Genomic DNA, 22,331 nt, shown 5'->3' with positions numbered 1-22,331 from the left:
TGTAAAAAAATTGTTATAAGATACACTACTATTTAGTAATGATACTTAATACTATAGTTATTACCTACTATTTCAGTAATGATAGTTAACACTAAAGCTATAAGCTACTATTTTAGTAAAGATACTTGATATTAAAGATATTCATAAGTGCTACAGTTTTTGGCGAAAATAATAATCTTTGTTCGGTTGATCGCTTCCGATTTGGGAGGTGTCATTTCCTGAGCTACCATTCAAATGAGAACCTTTAGTTGCGTGTTGCACCTAGCTTATCTCTTTGCCTTCAGTGGTGGTGGGGGGAGGGTAGAGTTAAGGTTTCGGTCGATCCCTTTTCCTTCAACTAGCAACATCGGTCTAGTCATAGTGGGTGCCTAAAGCGTGCTGATAATGTGAAGAGAGGTCAGGGTAGACTGAACTTGATATGGAAGAAGTCCCTAAAGAGACATCTGAAGGACTAGAATATCACCAAAGAACTAGCAATAGAGAGGGGTGCATGGAAGCTCGCTATCCATGTGTCAGAATCATGAGTTGGTTACGAGATCTTATGGGTTTCACCTCTAGCCTACCCCAACTTGTTTGGGACTAAAGGCTTTGTTGTAGTTGTTGATGAAATGGAATGAAGTTTTTATCTGTGTAGTTTTGATAAAATAGAGTGAAATTTGCATTTATGTTGTTTTGTGCTCTTAAGTTTACCTACACATTGTTCCAAACAAAAACAGAGTGACAAGTGTGAATGTAGGCGCACATCAGAGGTAAGGCCAGTAGGCTTAGCATGGCACGAGAACCAACGACGGGTGCCTTTAGTCCACGCGTCATAGCTATTGCGTTATTAGTGATGAGCAGCTTGTCTGCTAGTAAATACTCCCTCCGTTCCTAAATATAAGATTTTTTTAGAGATTTCAATATGGGGGAAAAGGCATATTGGCTTGCTTCAGCGTTATTTCCTTATTGAACGTGGAGACATATTTCATTGTAGTTACATTACATAATGGCAAAGGTGGGTAATTTTTTTCTCACTTAAACCATATCGATGGTTATGAAAGTTTAGCTCATTAAATAAAGGGTTGGATGTTTCTGATTTTTGTCGTAATTTTTAGCATAATTCTCTTTTTTCTGGTTAACCCCTCAAATATTTTTTTTATATATAATAAGCGCGTCCTTTATTTGGAAAAGTTCAGGAATTTTAAAAAAAATCGCAAACTTAAGAAAATCACGCAGATTTCAAAATGTCTGCGAACTTGAAATAAGTACATTGATATGGAAAAAATTACGCGAATATGAAGAAAGTATGTGGGTTTGAAAAAATTCCATAAACTTGAGAAAAGTGCACCAATTTGAAAAAATCGCACTGTAAACAGATTTAAAAAAAGTTCACATATTTTTAAAAAGTGTGCGGATTTAAAAAATTACATGAATTTGAGAAAATTACGCAAACTTGAATAAAGTGTGTGAACTTGAAGAAAGTACATGAATTTCAAAAGGAAGCTTACAGATTTGAAAAAGGCACGCTAATTTGAGTGAGCATCAGTCAAAACCAGGGTGAGTTAGCACCAAAATGGGTCAAAACCGAGACCAAGGACGAACCCTGTCCAATTCGTTGATGGGTTCTAATTGTTCGGTTTCAGAGTTGGGGGATCAAATCTAGACTCCCCCAAAAAATGAGGTACGGAAAGTATACTTTTCTCTTTAATGAGTCCTCATTTTCCCCTAATTTTTTTCACTCCCATATGTTATTATGAAGTATTGTATGCAAAACAAATTGAACATGGCTAAAGATGTGTACCTCAAAACTACTCCCTCCGTTCTAAAATAAGTGTCTCAACTCTATACTAGCTCTAGTATAAATTTATACTAAGCTCAAGACACTCATTTTGAGACGGAGGGAGTATATCTCTACCTAATATTAAAGGAATGATTATTTCTCCAATTTTTTTTCGTTCATGGTGGGACCCACATAATTTTCGTACGTCCCAGGCTTCATACGTCGCAGGCGTTTCTTTTCTGTCCAAAAAAATCACAGGGCGCACATAGCCGCATTGGATCGGCCCATTAGCGTACAAACAACTCGCGTCAGTAAAAGAATTTTCATAAAAAAATACCGCAACGCGAGGAATCGAACCTAGCCGCTCATGCTAGACCACTCAAATGATAAGAGCATCTCCAGCCGTTGAGCCTCCTAGGAGGCATTTTTTTTGCCTCCTGGGGGGGCTGCCGGCGAGAACTTTAGCCCGGGGGTGAAAGAATATCCAGTCGTTGCCCCCCCCCCCCAGCGCACGTACCCAGGTGAGCGAGAGGAGCAAGGTAGCCCGGCGGCAAGTAGGCAGCGCGGCGAGAGGAGCAGGCAGCGCAGCGAGGCCGGCCGGGTGAGGCGGCGAGCGGGCAGAGCCGGCACGCGGGCGCACCCACTTCTGGCCATACTTGGCGACGCAGTACGCACCGTTGCCGGCAAGCAGCTCGAGCTGCAGAGCGTCGTGACGGACGCGAGCCGGGCCGCCGCCGTGGCCCCTCTACGTGTCCTCCGTGTCCGTCGCCCCTGCACCCCGGTGTCCCGCAAGGTCTCGGCTACGACGAGCGGCGCGGCCCTCCGGCGCGAGCTCATGCAGGTCTCGACGGAGATCGCGTTGACCGTGGAGCCCGTGAAGCGCTGGCGCACGAGCAACAACGCGAAGGCGGCCGTGAAGGCCAGTTGCATGGAGATGAGGATGGAGGAGGTGGACACCGGGAGGTAGGCCTGGCTGTATGCGTAGAGGAAGTTGTCGGCGCCGGTCATGAGGTCGACGACGGCGGACGCGGCCAGGAGGCGGGGCATCATGAGGAAGGCGCCGCTGCTGGCCGTGGCGTCGTCGCCTTGGCGGGGGCCGCGCCGGCGGCGGAAGGAGTAGGAGAAGCCGAGCGGCACGAGGAGGAGCAGGCAGCCGGCGTTCTGGAGCAGGCCGGAGAGCCACTTGCGGGAGCCGCCGCGCAGGAAGTAGAGGCGGAGGAGGAGCGGGCCGCAGGGCGGCGAGGCTGAGGCGGCCGGGCGGCTGGGCATGGGCGGCCCTCCGGCGACGGACACGAGAGCAGAGCGACGTGCCAGGCAGTGGGGACGGGAGCGAAGGGCTTCCATGCCGTGTCTGTGTGTGTGCGTGGAGGGAGAAAGAGAGGAGGAAGCACGTGGGTGGGTGGGCCAGTGAGGAAAGTGAGGGGACAGGAGGGAGACGCTGGCAGGTGGGCCAGCGCCTAAAACGGCGAAATTAGGCCCCCCAGGAGCCCTCCGGCGCGCTGGGTGTTGCATGGGGCAGCCGACGCTATTTTTTATTTTTGCCGGCGAAAAACGAGCACTTGGGGGCATGAGTGGGGCGTTTTTTGCCCGCCGGCACCTAAAAAGTGGCTTCGGGAGGCTTCTTGGGGGCCCTAGTAGAGATGCTCTAATCACTAGATTAAACAAGACTAGGTGTTTAATTTGCACCATGAAATTTTAAATTAAGTACATAGCCACGCTAGATACTGAGAGGAATTTAGTTTTAAAGTTAATATATTTTAGAACGCGAAAATTTTGCAAAGTTGTTAATAAAAAGTTTAAAGCTGAATATTTTTTTAAAGAACAATATTTGTCTTTTTTCTGAAACCTGAGTATTTTTTTAAAACATAAACAATTTTTAAAACTAGGAGGTATTGTTGTGATTATTTCTCAAAATTGCAAACATTTTAAAAACATAATTATTTTTTGAACTTCAAATTTGAAAAGGCAAACATTTTTGTCAACATGTTTTTTTAACTGGAAGACATTGTAGCTATATTGTTTTAATCTGTACCAATATTAATAAAACTTGGCAAAATTTTGAAATATGCCCACATGATGAACCCAGCCGCTCACGCTAGACCACTCAAATGATAACCACTAGACTAAACAGGACTAGGTGTTTAATTAGCACCATGAAATTTTAAATTAAGTACACAGCCACGGCAGATACTGAGAGGAATTTATTTTAATGTGAATATATTTTAGAACGTGAAATTTTTGCAAAGTTGTTAAGAAAAAGTTCAAAGCCGAATATTGTTTTAAAGAACAATATTTGTCTTTTTTTAAACCTGAGTATTTTTTAAAACACAAACAATTTTTAAAACTAGGAGATATTGTTGTGATTATTTCTTGAATTTGCAAACATTTTAAAAACACAAATATTTTTTGAACTTTAAATTTGAAAAGGCAAACATTTTTGTCAACATGTTTTTTAAACTGGGAGGCACTGTAGCTATATTGTTTTAATCTATACCAATATTAATAAAACTTGGGTGAATTCTTGAAATATGCCCACATGATGCTTTATTTTACTTCATTTTGTTAACCGGCAACGAGGGCGGCAAAGACGACAAGCGGAAACATGTGTTTGGTGTTATATTGAAATGGAGGATGTGGACCTGAGGATGAGGTATTAGTCATGTTTATTATGTTATGGGCATGTGGGTGAGGTCTTTAGCCATGATCAGTGGGTAAGGGCGTGTGAGGGCTGTTTTCTCCCGTTGCAACGCACGGGCATGTTTCCTAGTCACTTCAAAACTATCGACTGCTGATCTGTTACCATCATTCGGAAAAAAAGTTTCTACGATAATTCTTTGTAGGAATTCACATACTTGTCTCATTACACCTTACTGAAATATTTGTTTCTTTCAATGAAGATGAAATAGTAACCATTGCCCATTCATTTACTTCGTACAATAAAACATGTTTTGCATGCACTTATCATAGCTATGAATAACATCTTGGGTCAAACTAAAACTGGCCAAATAGCCAAGTCCTCTTTCTTCTTCATACTATTCATGTAAAACCGGTCAATTTTCGCCCAATGGAAAGATAATAATTGTAACACGTAACCATTTGCCTAAATAGAGCACTAACACTTTTCTCTATAGAAATAACAATCCTTTTTGTTCATGAATATACAGAAGCACCTCAAAGATTATTTTTAAAATATTTTTATTTTTTAAAATTTAAATATTTTTATTTTTCAGATTTAATTTTCCATTGTGTGTGAACATGTGGTTGGACACTTTATACTTGCCCTTGACCTTGGTAGACTACACTTCTAGCGGTGTTGTTCATTATTGCACGTTTTATCCTTTTTTTGCGAAATGCTAATTGCATGTAGTACGCATGTACCCCTCTCTATTGAAGTTTTTGTTAGTCCTCGTAGTTCAATGCCTGACCGAATATGCTATTTTTTAAAATATTACATTTTTTCATTAATTTGAGAAATAATATGTGGTTTTGAAAAATTTCAAAAATAATACACCCTCGACTTAGGTGAAGCCGATTGGATCCAGTCGGACACGGCGAAACCGAATAGGATCTAGTCGGCTTTGGGTAAGCCGATTAGGATCCAGTGGGCATTGCCAAAGCCGACAACTACTAATCGGTTTCGCTGAAACCAATTAGTGCCGACGGCTGCATGCGACCATATTTTGCACTGTAATTTTATCCTCCCACCCTCTCCCGCGTCCCTCCATGCACAAGTAAAGTACCAGCCGCGTCCCTCCATGCACCAGCAAGCACCCACACAACACCGACATCAGCCACGTCCATGTCTAGCAGAGCAGCTGACGACCAAGCACACCCACAACAACAGGGTCCCACATCAGGCTTCGTGTTGCAGCCATAGCTTCCGGGTATGTCTCTTCATATTTATTCTTGTCAATATCAATTGGGACTACGTATTTCTTCAGTACTTATGCCCCCCCCCCCCCCCCAGGAGCTTACGGATATCAGGCGTCTATGTCCGGACGCGGTTGATGTCGGTGCTGTGTGGGTTCTTGCTTGTGCGTGGAGGGACGTGGGATAAAATTATAGAGCAAAATATGGTTGCATGCAGCTGTCGGCTTTGGCAATGCCGACTGGACCCCAATCGGCTTCGCCATGTCCGACTGGATCCAATCGGCTTCACCTAAGCCGGCAGTGTATTATTTTTTGAAAATTTTCAAAACCGCATATTATTTCTCGAATTAATGAAAAAATGTATTATTAAAAAAATCAGCACCAAATAATAGCCTATTAAGAAAAATAATATGAATCAACGTGATTTGAATTTTCAGAAAAAAATTCACAATTCATTTTGGTAATATTAACGACATAGTGATATATTTTGGGTCTGTCTAGGAGACATATAGATATGACATAGTTATGTCTATGTCACATCTAAGCTGATGTCCACTCTGTTTGTAGTCTATTTTTTGTTTTAGTTTTTTTTTTGTTTCTTGTTGCTGCATTATATATTTGTGGAAGCTTAATGTGACATCCTTAAAAAACATCTAGATGTGAATTAGGAAAATTGATATATCTTATATAGAAATGTATCAATATCCAAAATGTCATGTATTATGCAAGGAAGACAGTAAATAGGATTAAAAATATCTACATGGTGTCCTAAAAAAAATCTACATGGTAAAAAAAGTACGTAAGTACTTAGAACAATCTATGCACTCAGGATGATGCCCTCGCAACTCTCTGCTAGATAAACAAAAGAACATATATACAAGGGCAATGGTGATGATGATATATATTAAACATGACCGATTTACAACATGATCAGTTCGAGGTACATTATCTCCAAGAAATTACATTGCTAGATGGAGAAGGGTGACGACAAGCCCTTTCCAAAATAACAAGGAGTGCAAGGTTACAAAAGGTCAGCGGAAAGACAACCGTACGTGGAGTTCTTCATGCTTCGATTTGCACCGTGAAGCACATATGCTAGCAAGCATCTAGCTAGCTACACTACATGGCCTTGTTCCACATCGCAAGTGGTATTCTGAGCACGTTCTTCATCTGTGGTGTCGCCGGTGGGATGACCTTGATCCGCTGCAGCAGGCTCTCCTTCGTTCCTGGCGTCGCCGGTGGGATGACCTTGATCCGCCGCAGGTTCTTCTTTTTGGGTGCCGCCGCCGCAGTGAACTTGATCCGCAGCACGTTCTTCTTCTTGAGTGTCCCCGCCGGGACGATCTTGATCCGCAGAACGTTCCTTACTGGCGGCAACGACTTTGACACGTCGTCGGTGGGGGTGGGGAGCTTGGGCGCGAACCACGGGAGCTGGAGCGCGGCGGCCGTCGTCAGCCGCCTAGCTGGGTTGCACTCGAGAAGCCCTTTCAAGACTTGGAACCCGTCGTGGGACAAGGTCTCCCGGGGGAAGAGGTTTCCCAGCGTGTTGTGCTGCTGTGCGTTGTAGAACACTCGCGGCACCTCGGCCGCGGCGAACTCGGGCCACGTCGTCTCGTCCGGGAAGCCGAGGACGCGGAAGATGGCCGAGAGCTGGGAGGTCCTGTCGTCCTTTTTGTCGGCCTTGAACAGCGTCTCGCCGGTGAGCAGCTCGGCCATGACGCATCCCAGCGACCACACGTCGACGCCCGCGTCGTAGTCCGGCTTCCCCAGGAGCATCTCCGGCGCCATGTAGGGCATGGTGCCGGCATAGTCGTAAGGCTTCCTCGCGGTCTTCAAGGACATGGCCAGCCCGAGGTCGCACAACTTGAGGATCTTCCCTCCTTCCCCGACCAGGATGTTTTGCGGCTTGATATCTCGGTGGACGATGCGGTCCTTGCCGTGCATCTTGTTGGCGCCGGTGAGGAGCTGCCACATGTAGGCTTTCACTATGGCCTCTGGCAGCGGCGGCCTCTCGACAGGAAAGCGTGGAGGTTGGGGCCGACGTAGTCCATGGCGAGGCAGAGGTTGTAGGTCTCAGGGTCGCGGAAGAGGCCATGGGAGCCGACGACGTAAGGGTTCGGGCTGCAGGCCTCGAGGAAGCCGGCCTCGTCCTGGATCTCTTTGTTGGCGGCGGCAAGATCGCCGTTGAAGCGGAGGACCTTGATGGCGACGGTCTTGCCCGTGACGCGGTGGCGCGCCTTGAGGACGGCGCCGAAGCTGCCCTCGCCGAGGCAGGGCATGTCATCGAACTCGAAGGCCGCGGTGGTGCCGATGCGGACGCGCCTCCTCTTGCAGCAGGAGATTTCTGGTTCTTGATCCGTCCCGTGGCCGGCAGCTGGTCGCTTGCCGACAGCCATGGCGCTCGAGCTGGACTGCTTCTCGCTTCTCGTCGACTGGTTGCCGGGGTGCGCTGCGCAATGGATCGGAGGTGGAAGCAGACGATCGAGGAAAGGGGGAAGGAAGCTAGGGTTGAGATCTAGCTAGATAAACATTTCTCTGTATGGATCGTGCGTACGGTTGTGCTAATTCTCAGTCGACTGAGAATTAGGGAAAAAGAATCCATGCATACCGGTTGCAAACCTCATCCTTTGCAATCCGGACGTCATCTGCTGCCACGTGTACAGCTGGACAATCGCACGGCGTCCTCAATTTTGTCCAAGTGATACGCAGCTCGGCTCCAATCGGCACACCAGCGCCGCCCTCGACTCGCGCGGCTCGGCTCCTTCCCTCTACAGCGGCTCGATTCGCACAGAACAGAGCATTCGATCCCGACTCCTAGACTCTGCGCACATAGCCGATCCGCCGCCGCCGCCGCCGCCGGGATTCGCTTCCGCGCCCGCCACTGGGAATCGCATCGCCGCCGCCGCCGCCGGGATTCGCTTCCGCGCCCGCCATTGGGAATCGCATCGCCGCCGCCGGGAGTTGCCTTGACTCCGGGCCACCGCTGGGAGTTGCCCCCGCCGGTCCCTGGAGTCGCATCCGCCAAGGCCGCCCGTGGCCCAAACTCGCGTACGCAAGATGTAATTTTCCCGGCCAGCTCTCCTCCTTCCGTGCAGTGCTTTGGTACATCTTTATGCCAAGCAACCTAGTAGTAGTAGACGTAGATTCCCTTAGATAAACTTTGTTCCAAAAATTGTAGCTGATGCTTTGTAGTTTGATTCTAATCCCGATTAATGATCAATAAATCTCTTCAAGTCTGAAAAGAAAAGAGATGGAGTACCTAATTAGCCAATCAATTTAGAATTGTGAACCATTCATAATTTGTAGGCATGATTTTGTCCGTCATCCTACACATGTGTCGTATGGATTGTTGATTTACCGGCTGATGCCATATCAATTGATAGTGTAATCATGTGCCTCCTTTTTGACATGATGATTTACATGTACTGAATTGTTTTGTCAGCCTTGTATGGATAATTGCTAATGCAGGGTCTTGGACTTGTGATTAATCCAGGTAGTTGTATCTCTTTGCTACAATCCGAAGAAGTGGAGGGCAAGGAAATTGAATCTTATTTACTGTCTGTACAAGACTAGAGTCAATTGGATTGCTGCTGAGAGAGCTCCAGTCAAGATGGCGTTGCACAACATTGGTGCTTCGAACAAGGATGATGCCTTGTACAGGTGCAAGATGCCCAGAATCTTAACCGAAATGCAAAGTTGTGTTAGGCATCAACATGAGGGAATGAAGAGCAAACAGGAGGCCACCTACTCACGCAACAGCCACACTCCACCGTCGTTCTTCTATCCGAAGACCCTCAAGTATACTGCTGGAACAACACAGCTGCTGAGAAAACTGTTGAAGAAGACGCAATGGTTGCTGATGGAGTATACTTAGACTAGGAATGTCAAATCTTGCAAATTTGATGTTGAATTCATGACAACTATTGTACCAACCTATAGCTGATTGCTCTCCCTGACAATGTACTAATTAGTATACAATGTATCTTTTGCTATCAAATTCATATGGATAATATAAAATCTTCATTTTGCTGGATGTGTTTAAAAAAATCTGAATATTTCTCCATGTTTCTTTGATTTGCTATATACTGTAGCGAAGGTGCTATTTTTTTCTACTGTCCTTGAGTAGGCCTAAACTTCAGTGTGAGACTCATTTTTTAGTATGAAATCTGACAACCATTTAGACAGGCAATTGGAAAGTACTTGTATTCTAATACATCAGTTCATAAATTCTATAACTTCTTTAGAAAATAGGCGTACAAACTCATCAAACCTTGCAACTGGCACAATACTCAAACATTGTAAATGAAGACAAAATCCAGTGTGCTGCAGTACATCAATTAAAATTCATGGTGCACCAGATTACATAAAAAAGATCATACTCCTTATATGTTGCGCCAAATACTATTCATCAAAATGTAACTTTTTAGCAGACGAGGACATTGTGGCATCCTGATGAACTCCAAGCAAAAGACTTATGAATTCGCCTTGGATGAAACGAGCGTACATAGCTGAAGGTTGCCCGTACGCATCATTTGCAAAGGTTGGAATTGCGGCATTAGTAAATCCACCTTGGATCAACGGAGCAGCCATGGACGAAGACTGCCCATACACATCATTTCGAAAGTTTGGCACTGTACTAGAAACGTCAATGCTACCAGTCCCAACATCCTGTGTCATATAATTTAAAATTGTTCATATAAATATGTAAGGAAAATATGAAAAGTGAATACTGAGTCCAAGTCATATGTTTTACCATCAATTCATGTGGATGAATGCCTTCATCCCTATTTCGTACTGCATTTTTTGGATCTTCTCCTATTTTCAGACAAGAGTTGAAAGATAAATTAAACACTAACTATAAAAGTATATAATAGAAAAGGCTTGCTAGAATGTGTAGGATCAGTATCTTTCTTTTTAGTACTATTCTTTTTCTTCCCTTTCTTCTTCTCAAAGGAGAGTTTTGACCGTTTAGTCTTTGCACCTTTTACCACCGGAGGAACTCTAATTGATATTGTACCTTTTAGTGTGTCGGTAGAAAGGTCAGTCGAAACTAGCGGAACCTCATTTGATTTTTCCTCCATCTTGCTGAGAGAGTTATCTGCTTGTACGTCAAACTTATCTATAACTTTCTCGAAATCAATAAGAAGTTCCTTTAATCGGGTACACTTCAATGCAACGGACGTGGCCTTCCGTGAGACACGTGCATCATGCGTTTTCAAACTTTCCTCCTCAGTTCCTAGTTTTTCAACATAATATCCTCTCTTTGCATATTTTGTCCATCTTTTTAGTATATATTGTGATGGCAAAATGAAAACATCATTCACACTAAAAACTTTAAAAGCATGCTTGCACAATATACTTGTAAAATACGGATACTATATTTCATCAATTTGTATTAGAAACTAGTATATTGGAAATTAAATAAAGCATACATACCTATGGATTCATACTTTCTGCAACAACATGTAATGGTAGTATCCGCAGTATTGAATATAACTTTTGTTCCATACTCACTATTCATATGTGTAACCATGTATCTTAACACTGACCCCTCAGTTTGTAACAATTTACAAGACATCGAAAATTGTCCTGTAAATTCTTCCTCGAACTCTGAATACATCCTCCTTGTATATGATTCGGATGCGGTCTTCAGCAAAGGTAACTTAGATGAGTAAGTAATCGGGTTCTTTCGACGCGAACTAAAATCTGCATCCAACTCATTTTCCCGAAGACTATGAGAAACCTTCTCACATTCTACAAGGAGTTCGGAGAGACCAAGTCTCCTACGAAATCTTTGCTTGAAGACATTATTCATACCTTCACTCCTTTGAGTCGAGTTCATATCAGCTGTAAACGAGTCACGATAGACAGCAGCCCACTTTTCCCTCAACTCATATAACTTTGCCATCCATTCGTTGTCCTGGAGGTTGTACCGATCCAACAATTCATGCCACTTCTTGTTGAACTTATACTCTGATCTATCTTCATAGACACATCTCTTAAAATCAGGTAGAAACTTCTCAGGATGCTCATGAATTACATGTCCAAGATGTTTAGCAGCATTAAGATAAATGTGCCATAGACAAAGTTGATGACTTGTATTTCGAAACACATATGCAACTGCTCCTGCCATGGCCGCATCCTGATCAGTGAAAATTGTGCTTGGATGCTTACCTGACATTGCTGTTAGAAAGGTTTCAAACAACCAAACAAATGACTCAATGGTCTCATTATATAACAACGCTGCCCCAAAAATTATAGTCTGCTTGTGATGGTTGGTTCCTAGGATTGGAGCAAAAGGCATTTCAAACTTATTAGTTTGAAACGTAGTGTCAAATGATATAGCATCTCCCAAACATGCGTAATCCATGATAGACTGTCCGTTTTCCCAAAAGAAATTAGCAATCCGACCATCTTTCTCATCTACTTGAATGGCATAAAAAAATGTTGGATCCTCTCTCTGCTTATTTTTCAAGTATTCTAGAAGTGTTTGTGAATCATTTGATTCTAAGTACTTTTTGCGCTCACGACCAATCTCGTTATTGCAGTCCATCTTTGCGAATGGCACTTTGTCTGGTCCTCCGTAAAACGCTACCATGAAGTCATACACCTGGGATGGCTTCATTCCGGCTTCCCGTATCTGGCCAATTAGATGTCTGTCTGCTTCTATAACACGTCGTTGGGACCTCAGTTTGTGCACCTTATTGGGACTAGCAAGATAATGATTATGATCGGTTACAACCTTTTGCACCGTCCAAATCCCCTCTCTGCTAACACTGAACTGAATACGAGCATTGCAATCCGTCCTTGTAGTGTCCTTCGACGACTCGGTTTCTCGATGGCCTTGGTTACTGCAAACAATTCTTTTTTGATATATAGTACCATCATGTCGACGCTTTGTCTGGTTCTTTCTAATAATAAATCCAACTTTGCCAGCATATGTGTTATACATGTCATAGGCGTCTTTCTCTGACTCAAACATTTTTCCAACTTCAGAAACCTGCAGTACACATAGTTCAAAGTTAAATTTTCTATTACCACAATGCGATGTGAAAAGATAAATTTCGCTTGAATTTGAGCCGAGAGATCGCCGTACCTGAATTGTTTGCTCTCCATTTTCTCCACGACCATCCGTAACTGCGTCATCTTGCTGGCCTCCTCCTTACATGACTTGTGGCGGCGGCAAGTCCATGGTGCATGTCGTGGCTTCTGACATCGTATATGACGGACGGTACAATTTGGAGCAGCGACTGTTGTCATCAACAAGGTTTACATGGTGCAAGCCAGAGGTAGAACCACCATGGTCGTCGTTCCAGGCGACGGTGTGAGATTCCGGCATGGCCACTCCCGACCTTCTCGACGACAGCTCTGCTTCAGATTGCGGCAGCACGGCCAGTGGCGGCCGTGGCTGTCCTTCCAGCCCGATCCCGTCATGCAAGGGAGAGGGCGTGTTTCGACGGCCGACGGACATGGCTATCGTTCCTCCTGCTGCAGTGAGCGTCGGGCCAGGGAACTGGCGGCTAGTCGCATCGCCTGGAGGACACCGTTCCGGTCGCTCAGCCATCAGAAATTCTCGATTGGATTGATGGAGGATTGGAGGCGGACAAGGCTGCAGCTACGCATCTGATCGGGGTTATGATCTGATCGGAAGCAATCACGTAACTATGGGAGCCAATATCGCACGTACAGGTTCAGTTTTGGAGCCGAGCCATACGCATGCATGCGGCGATTGGAGCCGAGCTGCGTATCGCTTGGACAAAATTGAGGACGCCGTGCAATTGTCCAGCTATACACGTGGCAGCAGATGACGTCCGGGTTGCAAAGGATGAGGTTTGCAACCGGTATGTCTCAGTCGACGAGTTTTTTTATACAATTTGATTGATCTGTGATTTGTGGCTGAGGTAGGTATTCCTCTCGTCCAAAAACATACTGGGCTTTGTCCACTGGGCAGAGTGTACCTTCAGGGGCTTTGCTTCTGTATCTAGCCGTGGGCTGCGGCTTGAGGTCCTTTCCAAATTCTCTTTTTTATTTTTTTATTTTCTCACTCATAGGTCACCCATGCGAACATTTTGTATTTTTCTTTTTTGATGTTGGGCTTGAGTGTATAGTACGAATCACATTAGTGCAGCTCACTGTGTGTATACACGTACCTTTTTCTTTTTTATATTTCCTTTTTCCTTTTGTATTTTAGTGTTTTATTTATCATTTTATTTGTATAAAAATGTTTTCACTTGTATTTCTATTTTTATTTTTTAATTTCTTATTTTATAAAAAATGGAAGATCTCATTTCTTTTAGAATGGACATTTTGACACGCATTTTGCATTTTTTAAGTTTCAGTACTGTTAAATCTCAAACGACTTAGACTTCACAAAGTCATCAACCGTCTGTGTTACTTGCTTTAAGAATCACATTGGATTGTGAGTTTTCTCATTTCGACATGCTAAGGCGTGTGACCAGCTCACTTTTTTTCTGTTTCTTTTCGGCTTGGGCTCTTTCTTTTTTGTTCTTTTAGATTCTTTTTTTTTTCTGTCGGGCCTGTTGTTGGTTGGGGCGTGCTGGACGGGTCCAAAGTTTTTTTTTGCCTTGTGTTCCTTCCATTTTTGCATTTTTCCCTTTATTTGTTGTTGACTTCCTTTTGTAGTAAACCGGGGTTGTTTGACTGCAAGGAGTTAGGGGGCTGGGGGTATATCCTTCCTCCATACACTTTTTTTAATTTGTTTTGTTCATATCGTTTGACATGATATTTTTTAAAATATTCGTTTTTGTTCGTTACTGTTGTCAATTCATCTTCCCTATTTTTCATATTCATTTATTTTGTTCCCTTTTATATTCCGTTTTCGCTTATTCTTATTTTTATTCCATTTATATGTTCCTTTTATTTTCTTCGCATTTTTTTCTTTTTTGTGATAGTTTTCTCCATTTTATGTAAAACCATTTTTTATTTTGTCATCTTCTCGTAGATGGAGAATTAGTGATATCTCGGTTGATTCGGTAGCCATGCATTCTAGACACTAAGTTCACGTGTCGTCGTGTGTATTTGTTTTTATGTTCATGTTTGTCTTTGTATACACTATTACCTCTTTCTTTTATTATCTTTTAGTCAAACTGAAAAGGATATTGTTGTCTCCTCGGGGACATGTGATAAAATTGAAACAATATAGAGAAGTTTAATATGGCCCCTGTGTAAGGATGACACACGCAAATTTGGAAAGAAAGAAAAAGATATTTGGACTAGTAGGGGGGTGTCGGCTAGTTGCATGTTCATCACTATACACGCAACTGCAAGTGTTGGAATTGGACTGCAACTGCATGCCCCCCAAGGCGACTGTAACTAGACTAGTAGGGGATGTCGGCCAATTGCATGTCCATCACCAGACATGCAACTGCAAGTATTGGAACCAAACTGCATGTGCGTGGCCCCAACGCGACTGCAACTAGGCTAGTTAGGGGGTTGTCGGCTAGTTGCATGCCCATCACTAGACATATAACTACAAGTATTAGAACCGGATCACAACTGCATGCCTCCAACCCGACTTCAACTAGACTAGTAGGGGTTGTTGACCAATTGCATGTCCATCACTACACATGCAACTGCAAGTGTGAACCAGATTGCAACTGCATGGCCCCAATCTGACTGCATCCAGGCTAGTAGGGAGGGGGGTTGTCGGCCAGTTGCATGTCCATCACAAGACACACAATTACAAGCATTGAAACATGACAGTGACCGCATGCCCCTCAAGGCATCTGCAACTCGGCTAGTAGGGGGTTATCGTCCAGTTGCATGTCCATCACTAGTCATGGAACTACAAGTGTTGGGACCGGACTCAACTACATGGCCCCCAAGGCGACTGCAACTGAGCTAGTAGGGGGTTATCGGCCAGTTGCATGCCAATCACTGGACATGCAACTGCATGGACCCCAATGCGGTTGCAACTAGGCTAGTAGGGGAGTTCTCGACTAGTTGCATGTCCATCACTAGACATGCAACTGCAAGTGTTGGAACCCAATTGCAACCGCATGCCCCCAACGTGACTGCAAATGGGCTAGTAGGGGGGTTGTTGACCAGTTGATGTCCATCACTAGGCGATGCAAATTCAAGTGTTGAAACCCGGCTACAACTGCATGGCCCTCAATGTGACTCTAACTGAGCTAGTAGGGGGTTGTCGGCCAGTTGCATGTCCAACATGAGACATGCAACTGCATGACCCTAGTGCGACAGCAACTGCGTGTCCCATAATGTGACAACAACTAGGTCGATATGTGGTTTATCAGCCAATTGCATGTCCATCCCTAGACATGCAACTAAAAGTGTTGTAACCCGACAACAATTGTATGACTCCCAACGCAACTGCAACTCATGGTGAGAGGGGATTGTCTTCAGTTACCTTTTCACAACATTTATAAATATTCATGTGTTTTCTTTCTTTTTTTATTTTCATTTTTTGTTCTTAATTTTTTAAGACAAAAACATGAATTTTATTTAAATTATGATCTTTTAAAAAACATGTAATATTTGTCAAAATTTAAAAATTGTGAACTCTCTTCAAATTTGCGACCAACTTTTGAATTCATGAGCAATTTTTCAAATTCATAAATATTCCTTAACTTTTGTGTGCAATCAGTACATACAAACACCACATACACCATGCGTGCAATATGTCTTCTAGTTTTTTTATACATCTTATTTTTTAAAGTATCACCACCCGGTTACGCGTGCGCGCACACACACATACACATAGACTAACCCACGTTGTTGCATTTCCATTGTTAGGGCGCAACTTAATTTAGAAAAACAGTGTACATGGTTTTCTTTTTTACTATCTATTGTTTTTTTATTCGTTTGTTAGATAAATGATTTTTTAATGATACAGAATGATTCAACTCGTACATCCTTTCCTCTAGCTTTTTCTCCATTGTTTACCTTTTTCTTCAGCTTCTATGTACAAGTGAGCGAATATTTTGTGGTCCTCCGATGGCTTGTCAACAAAATAAGAAAAATCACAAATAAAAATACAAGAAAACCCAACAAATAGAAAAAACAGCCTAAAGAAACTATGCAGCGAGACAAGTTCATTGAAAAAATAAAAGAAGAAAAAGATAGAGAGAAAGAGAGACGGGACCAGCTCAAGACAAGAATTGAAAGCAACAGGCCAGTACACGTGCATGAATAATACGCTGCTTACAAAGGTGGAGGGCGCTGCTATGAAAAAAAAAAGATGGATGATGTCATCGACTTAGACTTCGCGAAGTCTTAAGTCGACTGAGATCTAGACACACCCTCGTGCAGAGGCGGAGGACGGAAAAAAATTAAGGTGTGGCAAAGTCTTAAGGAAATAATTCTTTTGATGCAAATCGAAAGAGTCAATACACATTACAACTCAAAATGAAATACACTGAAAATGTAGGCATATTTCAATAGGAAAACAACCTAAAACATACCGATAATGATGCTTTCAATGGCGTCTAGAAGACCCAGGCAATAACAATATACTAGCATGAATGAATATAAACAAATCTGAAGTTCTGGAGTTCTGATTCAGAAACTTTAGATCATGAAGAACTGACAGAAGAAAAAACGCCAATGCCCCAACAAAGTTCAGAGTTCAGACCTAGCCCCTAGGGATTACCAGAAAAATCCCCGACCCCGACTGTGGCCGTCGCCTGCTGAAGCCGCCGGTGAAGCCCCCGCGCCGCTGAAGCCGTCGCCGGAGCCGCCGCTTGCTGCGCCGCCGGAGCCGCCGCTGCAAGCGCCGCTGTGCAGCAGCCCTCCAAGCCCCCAGCCCGCTGACGTCGTCGACTGCCCCGTCGTCGCGCCCGCCTGGACCTCGCGACCTGGCCAGCCGCCGCCGCCGCGCTAGGTTTGGTCGCGTCTGGGTGGGGGGAGTTGGTCGCGTTCGCGTCGCGGCGTCGGTGTGTGCGGCCGTTCATTTCTTTCTGTTTTTCTAGGTATACACTAGTGGGCGCTCGATGCAGAGCCCCATCTGGCCACGATCGATGCTTCAACCGATGTCTAGGCACTACAAAAATGATAGATACGTAGACATAAATATTTTTTGGCCAAAAATCAAGGTATGGCGGGAGCCATACCCTGCCCACCGGAGCCCTCCGCCAGCGCCCTCGTGCATATGTATATATTGAGATAAGAGAGCTCGTTTTCGACTAGGCCGCGTATTGGGTATTGACCGGCACCATGCATAACCTGTTTCCTTGTCGCTTGCGTACGTGTATACGAACCCACCCGGATTACATCGACCAGCCATGCACAACCGATGGAGTTAGCTATGCTATCCCGATTTTGATTCTACTCGGAGTAAATCGAGTCAATTGCATGGCTTGCATGTTGTGCTAGCTTGCACTACGAGTCAAAGGATGTTGTTGCCCTACCTACAGGTTTAGTCAAAGTTTTTTTTTTGCAGGTACAGGTTTGGCCAAAGTTGGATTGGCTGTCGTGTGCATATCCGAGTAGGTCTGTGTGTGCATGTACATATATGTGGGCCTGACTATACTATATCAAGCATGCGGCTGACCCGACTATACTATATCAAGCATGCGGCTGATGATTTTTGTCTGCTTTCAGTCCAACTAGAGGGCGAGGTAGGCTTTGCCGTGCCATTTCTCGGACATGAGTTAACTTTTTATTTGCGGGCTATTATGGTTAGAGGTGAATTCTTTTATCCAGATGATTAAGTGTCATATGTGTGACATGAAATAACACTGTCCTGACTTTTTTACACTATAAAGTTGTCATCCGAAAAAAAATCAAAAAAAACTGAAACTTGCAATCCAAACAGAAAGTTGCCACGGATAACTAAACTTGCCATAAAAGAAGTCAGGACAGAATTGCTTCATGCCATACGTGTGTCACTTATCAGGATCATACTTTTCTACCGAAAAACAAAGAACTAGATTGTATTAGTTGGCTGATATTTCTGGTTTATTTGATTTATGGTGTTTGAATCGTGTTTTCATCCCTAGTTGTTTGTGTTCACGTGTATCGCCTGTTTTCATCATGCATGAACTAAATTGACCATTAGCCCATATCCATTAAAATCGGCCTATCTTCTTTTTCTTCTAATTTCCCTACTTTGATGGCACGTCTAGACATGGCATTAAGCCCATGTACAATGCTCACCCCATGCAATCCAATTCACTCGTGCCTCTGCCTCCTAAAATCACTCTCTTTGTATATAGATTTTCGTCCTCAAAAGGGCTTCCATCTCTCAACCTAGTCACTTCCCAACCTTTAGGTTAGATCTACTACCACATAGCCTAGCTACAACAAGCTCTTCAATAGGTGTTCATAATGACTTGAAGATCTCTAGCGTCTGGTCTTTCCATTCAAAGGATGTTGCCCCTAGTTTGCTGCGGTGTGCATGTCCGAGTAGGTCTACATGTGTGCATGCATGTCCGTGTAAGCATGCACCTGATTTTCTTCGGTTTTACTATTTCTCAGGTACCTGAATTTCTTTTTCACCAGACACTTTTTCCTTCTTCCTTCCTTCTTCCCGAGTGCACGAGATGGGGAGGCCGCACCTCACCGAAGAAGCAGCCCCGCTATCTATCTTATGGGGAAGTCATAGCCTCATTATCTATCTTACGGAGAAGCCACACAACCCCATTATCTATCTTATGAGGGGCGGTGATGCAAGGGATTGCCGGCGGTGGGAGGAGGTTGAGGGGAGAGCGGTGCGGCAAGGTGGTGCGTGGTAGCGCCCGCCAGCTGTGAGTGGTGGAGGCCATCAATGAGGAAGAAGAAAAATAGTGATTTATAAAGGTTAAAAAGAAGTCGACAATGCTGCTTAATGTGTATAAAACAACCTAGTTAGTGTCTTTCTGATTCATCTTGTAGCAAGATAATTTGATTTCCACTCTAAGCAAAACCTGCACGTACGTCCGTTTTTTTTCCATGGAGCACGGAAGTGTAAGCTGCATGCATGCGGCCGTTTTCTCTCTAGACTACACACATCTCTAGGCGTGAGTTACTCCATGTGCCTGCCCTTAACATGTACTAGATCCGATGACTATTGTAGACTGATTTAGTATATCCAACGGCTAAATAATTTTGATGATGTGGCTCAAGAAGAAGATACATAATTCCTTATACAGGGGCTAGCTATTTAGACATAGCAGATTTCCATTGCACAAAGAATGTGCTGCACTACCTGCAAAAGATCATCAAGATCTACCAAATTCTGTAGAAGCATTTTTCTTCAAAACATTGGTATTCTGATTACTACACACTATATTCAGATAACTTCCCATGTTTGGCGTGTCTGGTTAGCACGGAGTATTAAAATGGATGGACCATGTTTGATATAGAACATATGAGCTTGGCCAAAGTTGGAGTTGGCTGTCGTGTGCATATCCGAGTAGGTCTGTGTGTGCATGTACATATGTGTGGGCCCGGCTATACTATATCAAGCATGCGGCTGACCCGACTATACTATATCAAGCATGCGGCTGATGATTTTCGTCTGCTTTCAGTCCAACTAGAGGGCGAGGTAGGCTTTGCCATGCCATTTCTCGGACATGAGTTAACTTTTTATTTGCGGGCTATTATGGTTCGAGGTGAATTCTTTTATCCAGATGATTAAGTGTCACATGTGTGACACGAAGTAACACTGTCCTGACATTTTTTACACTAAAATTATCATCCGAAAAAAAACAAAAAAAAACTGAAACTTGCAATCCAAACAGAAAGTTGCCACGGGTAACTAAACTTGCCATAAAAGAAGTCAGGACAGAATTGCTTCATGCCATACGTGTGTCACTTGATCAGGGTCATACTTTTATACCGGAAAACAAAGAACTAAATTGAATTAGTTGGCTGATATTTCTGGTTTATTTGATTTATGGTGTTCGAATCGTGTTTTCATCCCTAGTTGTTTGTGTTCACGTGTATCGCCTGTTTTCATCATGCATGAACTAAATTGACCATTAGCCCATATCCACTAAAATCGGCCTATCTTTTTCTTCTTCTAATTTCCCTACTTTGATGGCACGTCTAGACATGGCATTAAGCCCATGTACAATGCACACCCCATGCAATCCAATTCACTCGTGCCTCTACCTCCTAAAATCACTCTCTTTTGTATATAGATTTTCGTCCTCAAAAGGGCTTCCATCTCTCAACCTAGTCACTTCCCAACCTTCGGGTTAGATCTTCAAATTATTCTAGAAACTCAGGATGCGTTTCTTTTTCTATTTTACTTGGTATTGGTGTGATTTGATTGCTGCTAGGTGCTTGTACTTTTTCTCAGCTATGTGGTTGTGTTTTCAGATTCCTTACCCAACGTTGTTGTATGGGTCAGGACTGAATGGCCTCTTGTCTGTGATCACTGGGACCATTGCCGTTGTGATATCATATAAGAGCAAACCATTGATTTGTTTGCCATGACTTATTCTTGTTTGGGAGTAGTAATTAGCATTCTTTCATCTATCATAAATCTAGGTACATTACCTAAGTAAGTTTCAGTCAAGATTAGTTTACCACTCATAGAAAGCATAGTCCCTTGCCAAGAAGCTGCTTTCTTTCCCACTTTCTCTTTGACAGGTTCCAATCACTATTATTAAGTTTCCTATAATGCAGAGGGATGCCCAGGTATGAGGTATAAAAATCTGAGCATCAATGTCTTTCTTAACCAGTGCCTCCCAAAATAGAGAACTTCATTTTTCAGGAAGTTGATTTTAAGTCCAGTCAAATGCTCAAAAACACACAGAGAATATTCAACCTAGCGCTATGCTTCCTGGAAACAACACTAGAAAAGATCTTGATCATCCCCAAGTGTAGGGAACTATGTAGCACTTTCCAATGTGGAGGTGGAAGTATCGAGCATCGATATCCCGAGGGAGCTAAAGGTAAGAACCTTATTCTCTTAGCCTCGATCTGCCCTGATATAACCTTTCGTACACCAAGCGTTTGCTTTACCTAGACTCTAAAAAAGATAATTTGCAGGAAAAAAGATAATTTGCAATGCAAAATAGGCAGTGTGCAAGATTATGAAGTGCAGGTAAATAAGCTTCAGGTACTAAAATTTAAAGTTGCGAACAAAATAAAAGAGAGCAAGTGTGGAAGTAGTGGTGATAGGTGGTGTGGAATTGATCCTAGTCCATTGGCTATGATAAAATAATAGATAGACACACATGCGGTTTTATATGCTAAGATGCTTAAAAATTCATTGAATAACATGTACTTATGATTGAAACCATTGTAAGCATCCCCAAGCACTAAGAATTTGTTAAGGTAAACCTAACCATAGCATTAAGTTCGATGAGTCTTTTTTATCCTATATGCTTGACTCATATACTTAGATGCGATAATATCTATCACTCCAGCCATCCTATGTATATATTCATCGCAACACATTACTAACCCTCAAGTGTGATCCAACATACATGCATGCTTATACATTAGCACAAAGCATAACACTTACATGCAATTCATATCAATCATACTAGATCACCAATGCCATAGGACAAAAGACAAAACACACACATAGCGACAACAAATCTTTGGATAAAAATTCATCAGATAAAACACCATCTTCAAGTAGGGGGCTACAGAGATTTTTTTGGGTGAGTGGACCACTTTGTAGATGAGGGATTTTGCAGAAGATGATGGTTCAGTCAATTCATCAGATAAAACACACACGAAGCAATTTCTAGGTGTTGTTTTCTGAGTCTCGGACAATTTATTTATT

General features: G+C 43.3%; 1 protein-coding gene, 1 non-coding gene and 1 pseudogene across 2 annotated transcripts in view; 1 reads left to right on the top strand and 2 right to left on the bottom strand.

The window, feature by feature from the left end:
• Positions 1 to 6,748: 6,748 nt before the first annotated feature.
• Positions 6,749 to 8,025, bottom strand: LOC125554074 (putative cyclin-dependent kinase F-2; annotated as a pseudogene).
• Positions 8,026 to 10,030: 2,005 nt separating this feature from the next.
• The window catches only part of LOC147976431 (protein FAR1-RELATED SEQUENCE 5-like), a 42,182-nt gene continuing 29,881 nt past the window's right edge, over positions 10,031 to 22,331 (bottom strand). Inside the window, exons 2-6 of the mRNA XM_087520856.1 lie at positions 12,903 to 13,162; positions 11,062 to 12,629; positions 10,551 to 10,987; positions 10,383 to 10,444; positions 10,031 to 10,297 (exon numbers count right to left, since the gene is read on the bottom strand). Of these exons, the coding sequence (XP_087376982.1) occupies positions 10,031 to 10,297; positions 10,383 to 10,444; positions 10,551 to 10,987; positions 11,062 to 12,629; positions 12,903 to 13,162 (2,594 nt within the window). The remainder of the gene's footprint in view (positions 10,298 to 10,382; positions 10,445 to 10,550; positions 10,988 to 11,061; positions 12,630 to 12,902; positions 13,163 to 22,331) is intronic.
• LOC125555054 (U6 spliceosomal RNA) lies at positions 14,754 to 14,859 on the top strand. Its single transcript, XR_007304511.1, has one exon. It is a non-coding gene; the product is annotated as a U6 spliceosomal RNA (small nuclear RNA).

Source organism: Triticum urartu, chromosome 4A (genome assembly GCF_056163025.1).
Source record: "Triticum urartu cultivar PI428250 chromosome 4A, HENAU_Tu73, whole genome shotgun sequence".
NCBI classification, from domain to species: domain Eukaryota; kingdom Viridiplantae; phylum Streptophyta; class Magnoliopsida; order Poales; family Poaceae; genus Triticum; species Triticum urartu.
The sequence above is the reverse complement of the archived record's forward strand: the minus strand, read 5'-3'. Positions and strand labels throughout refer to the sequence as shown.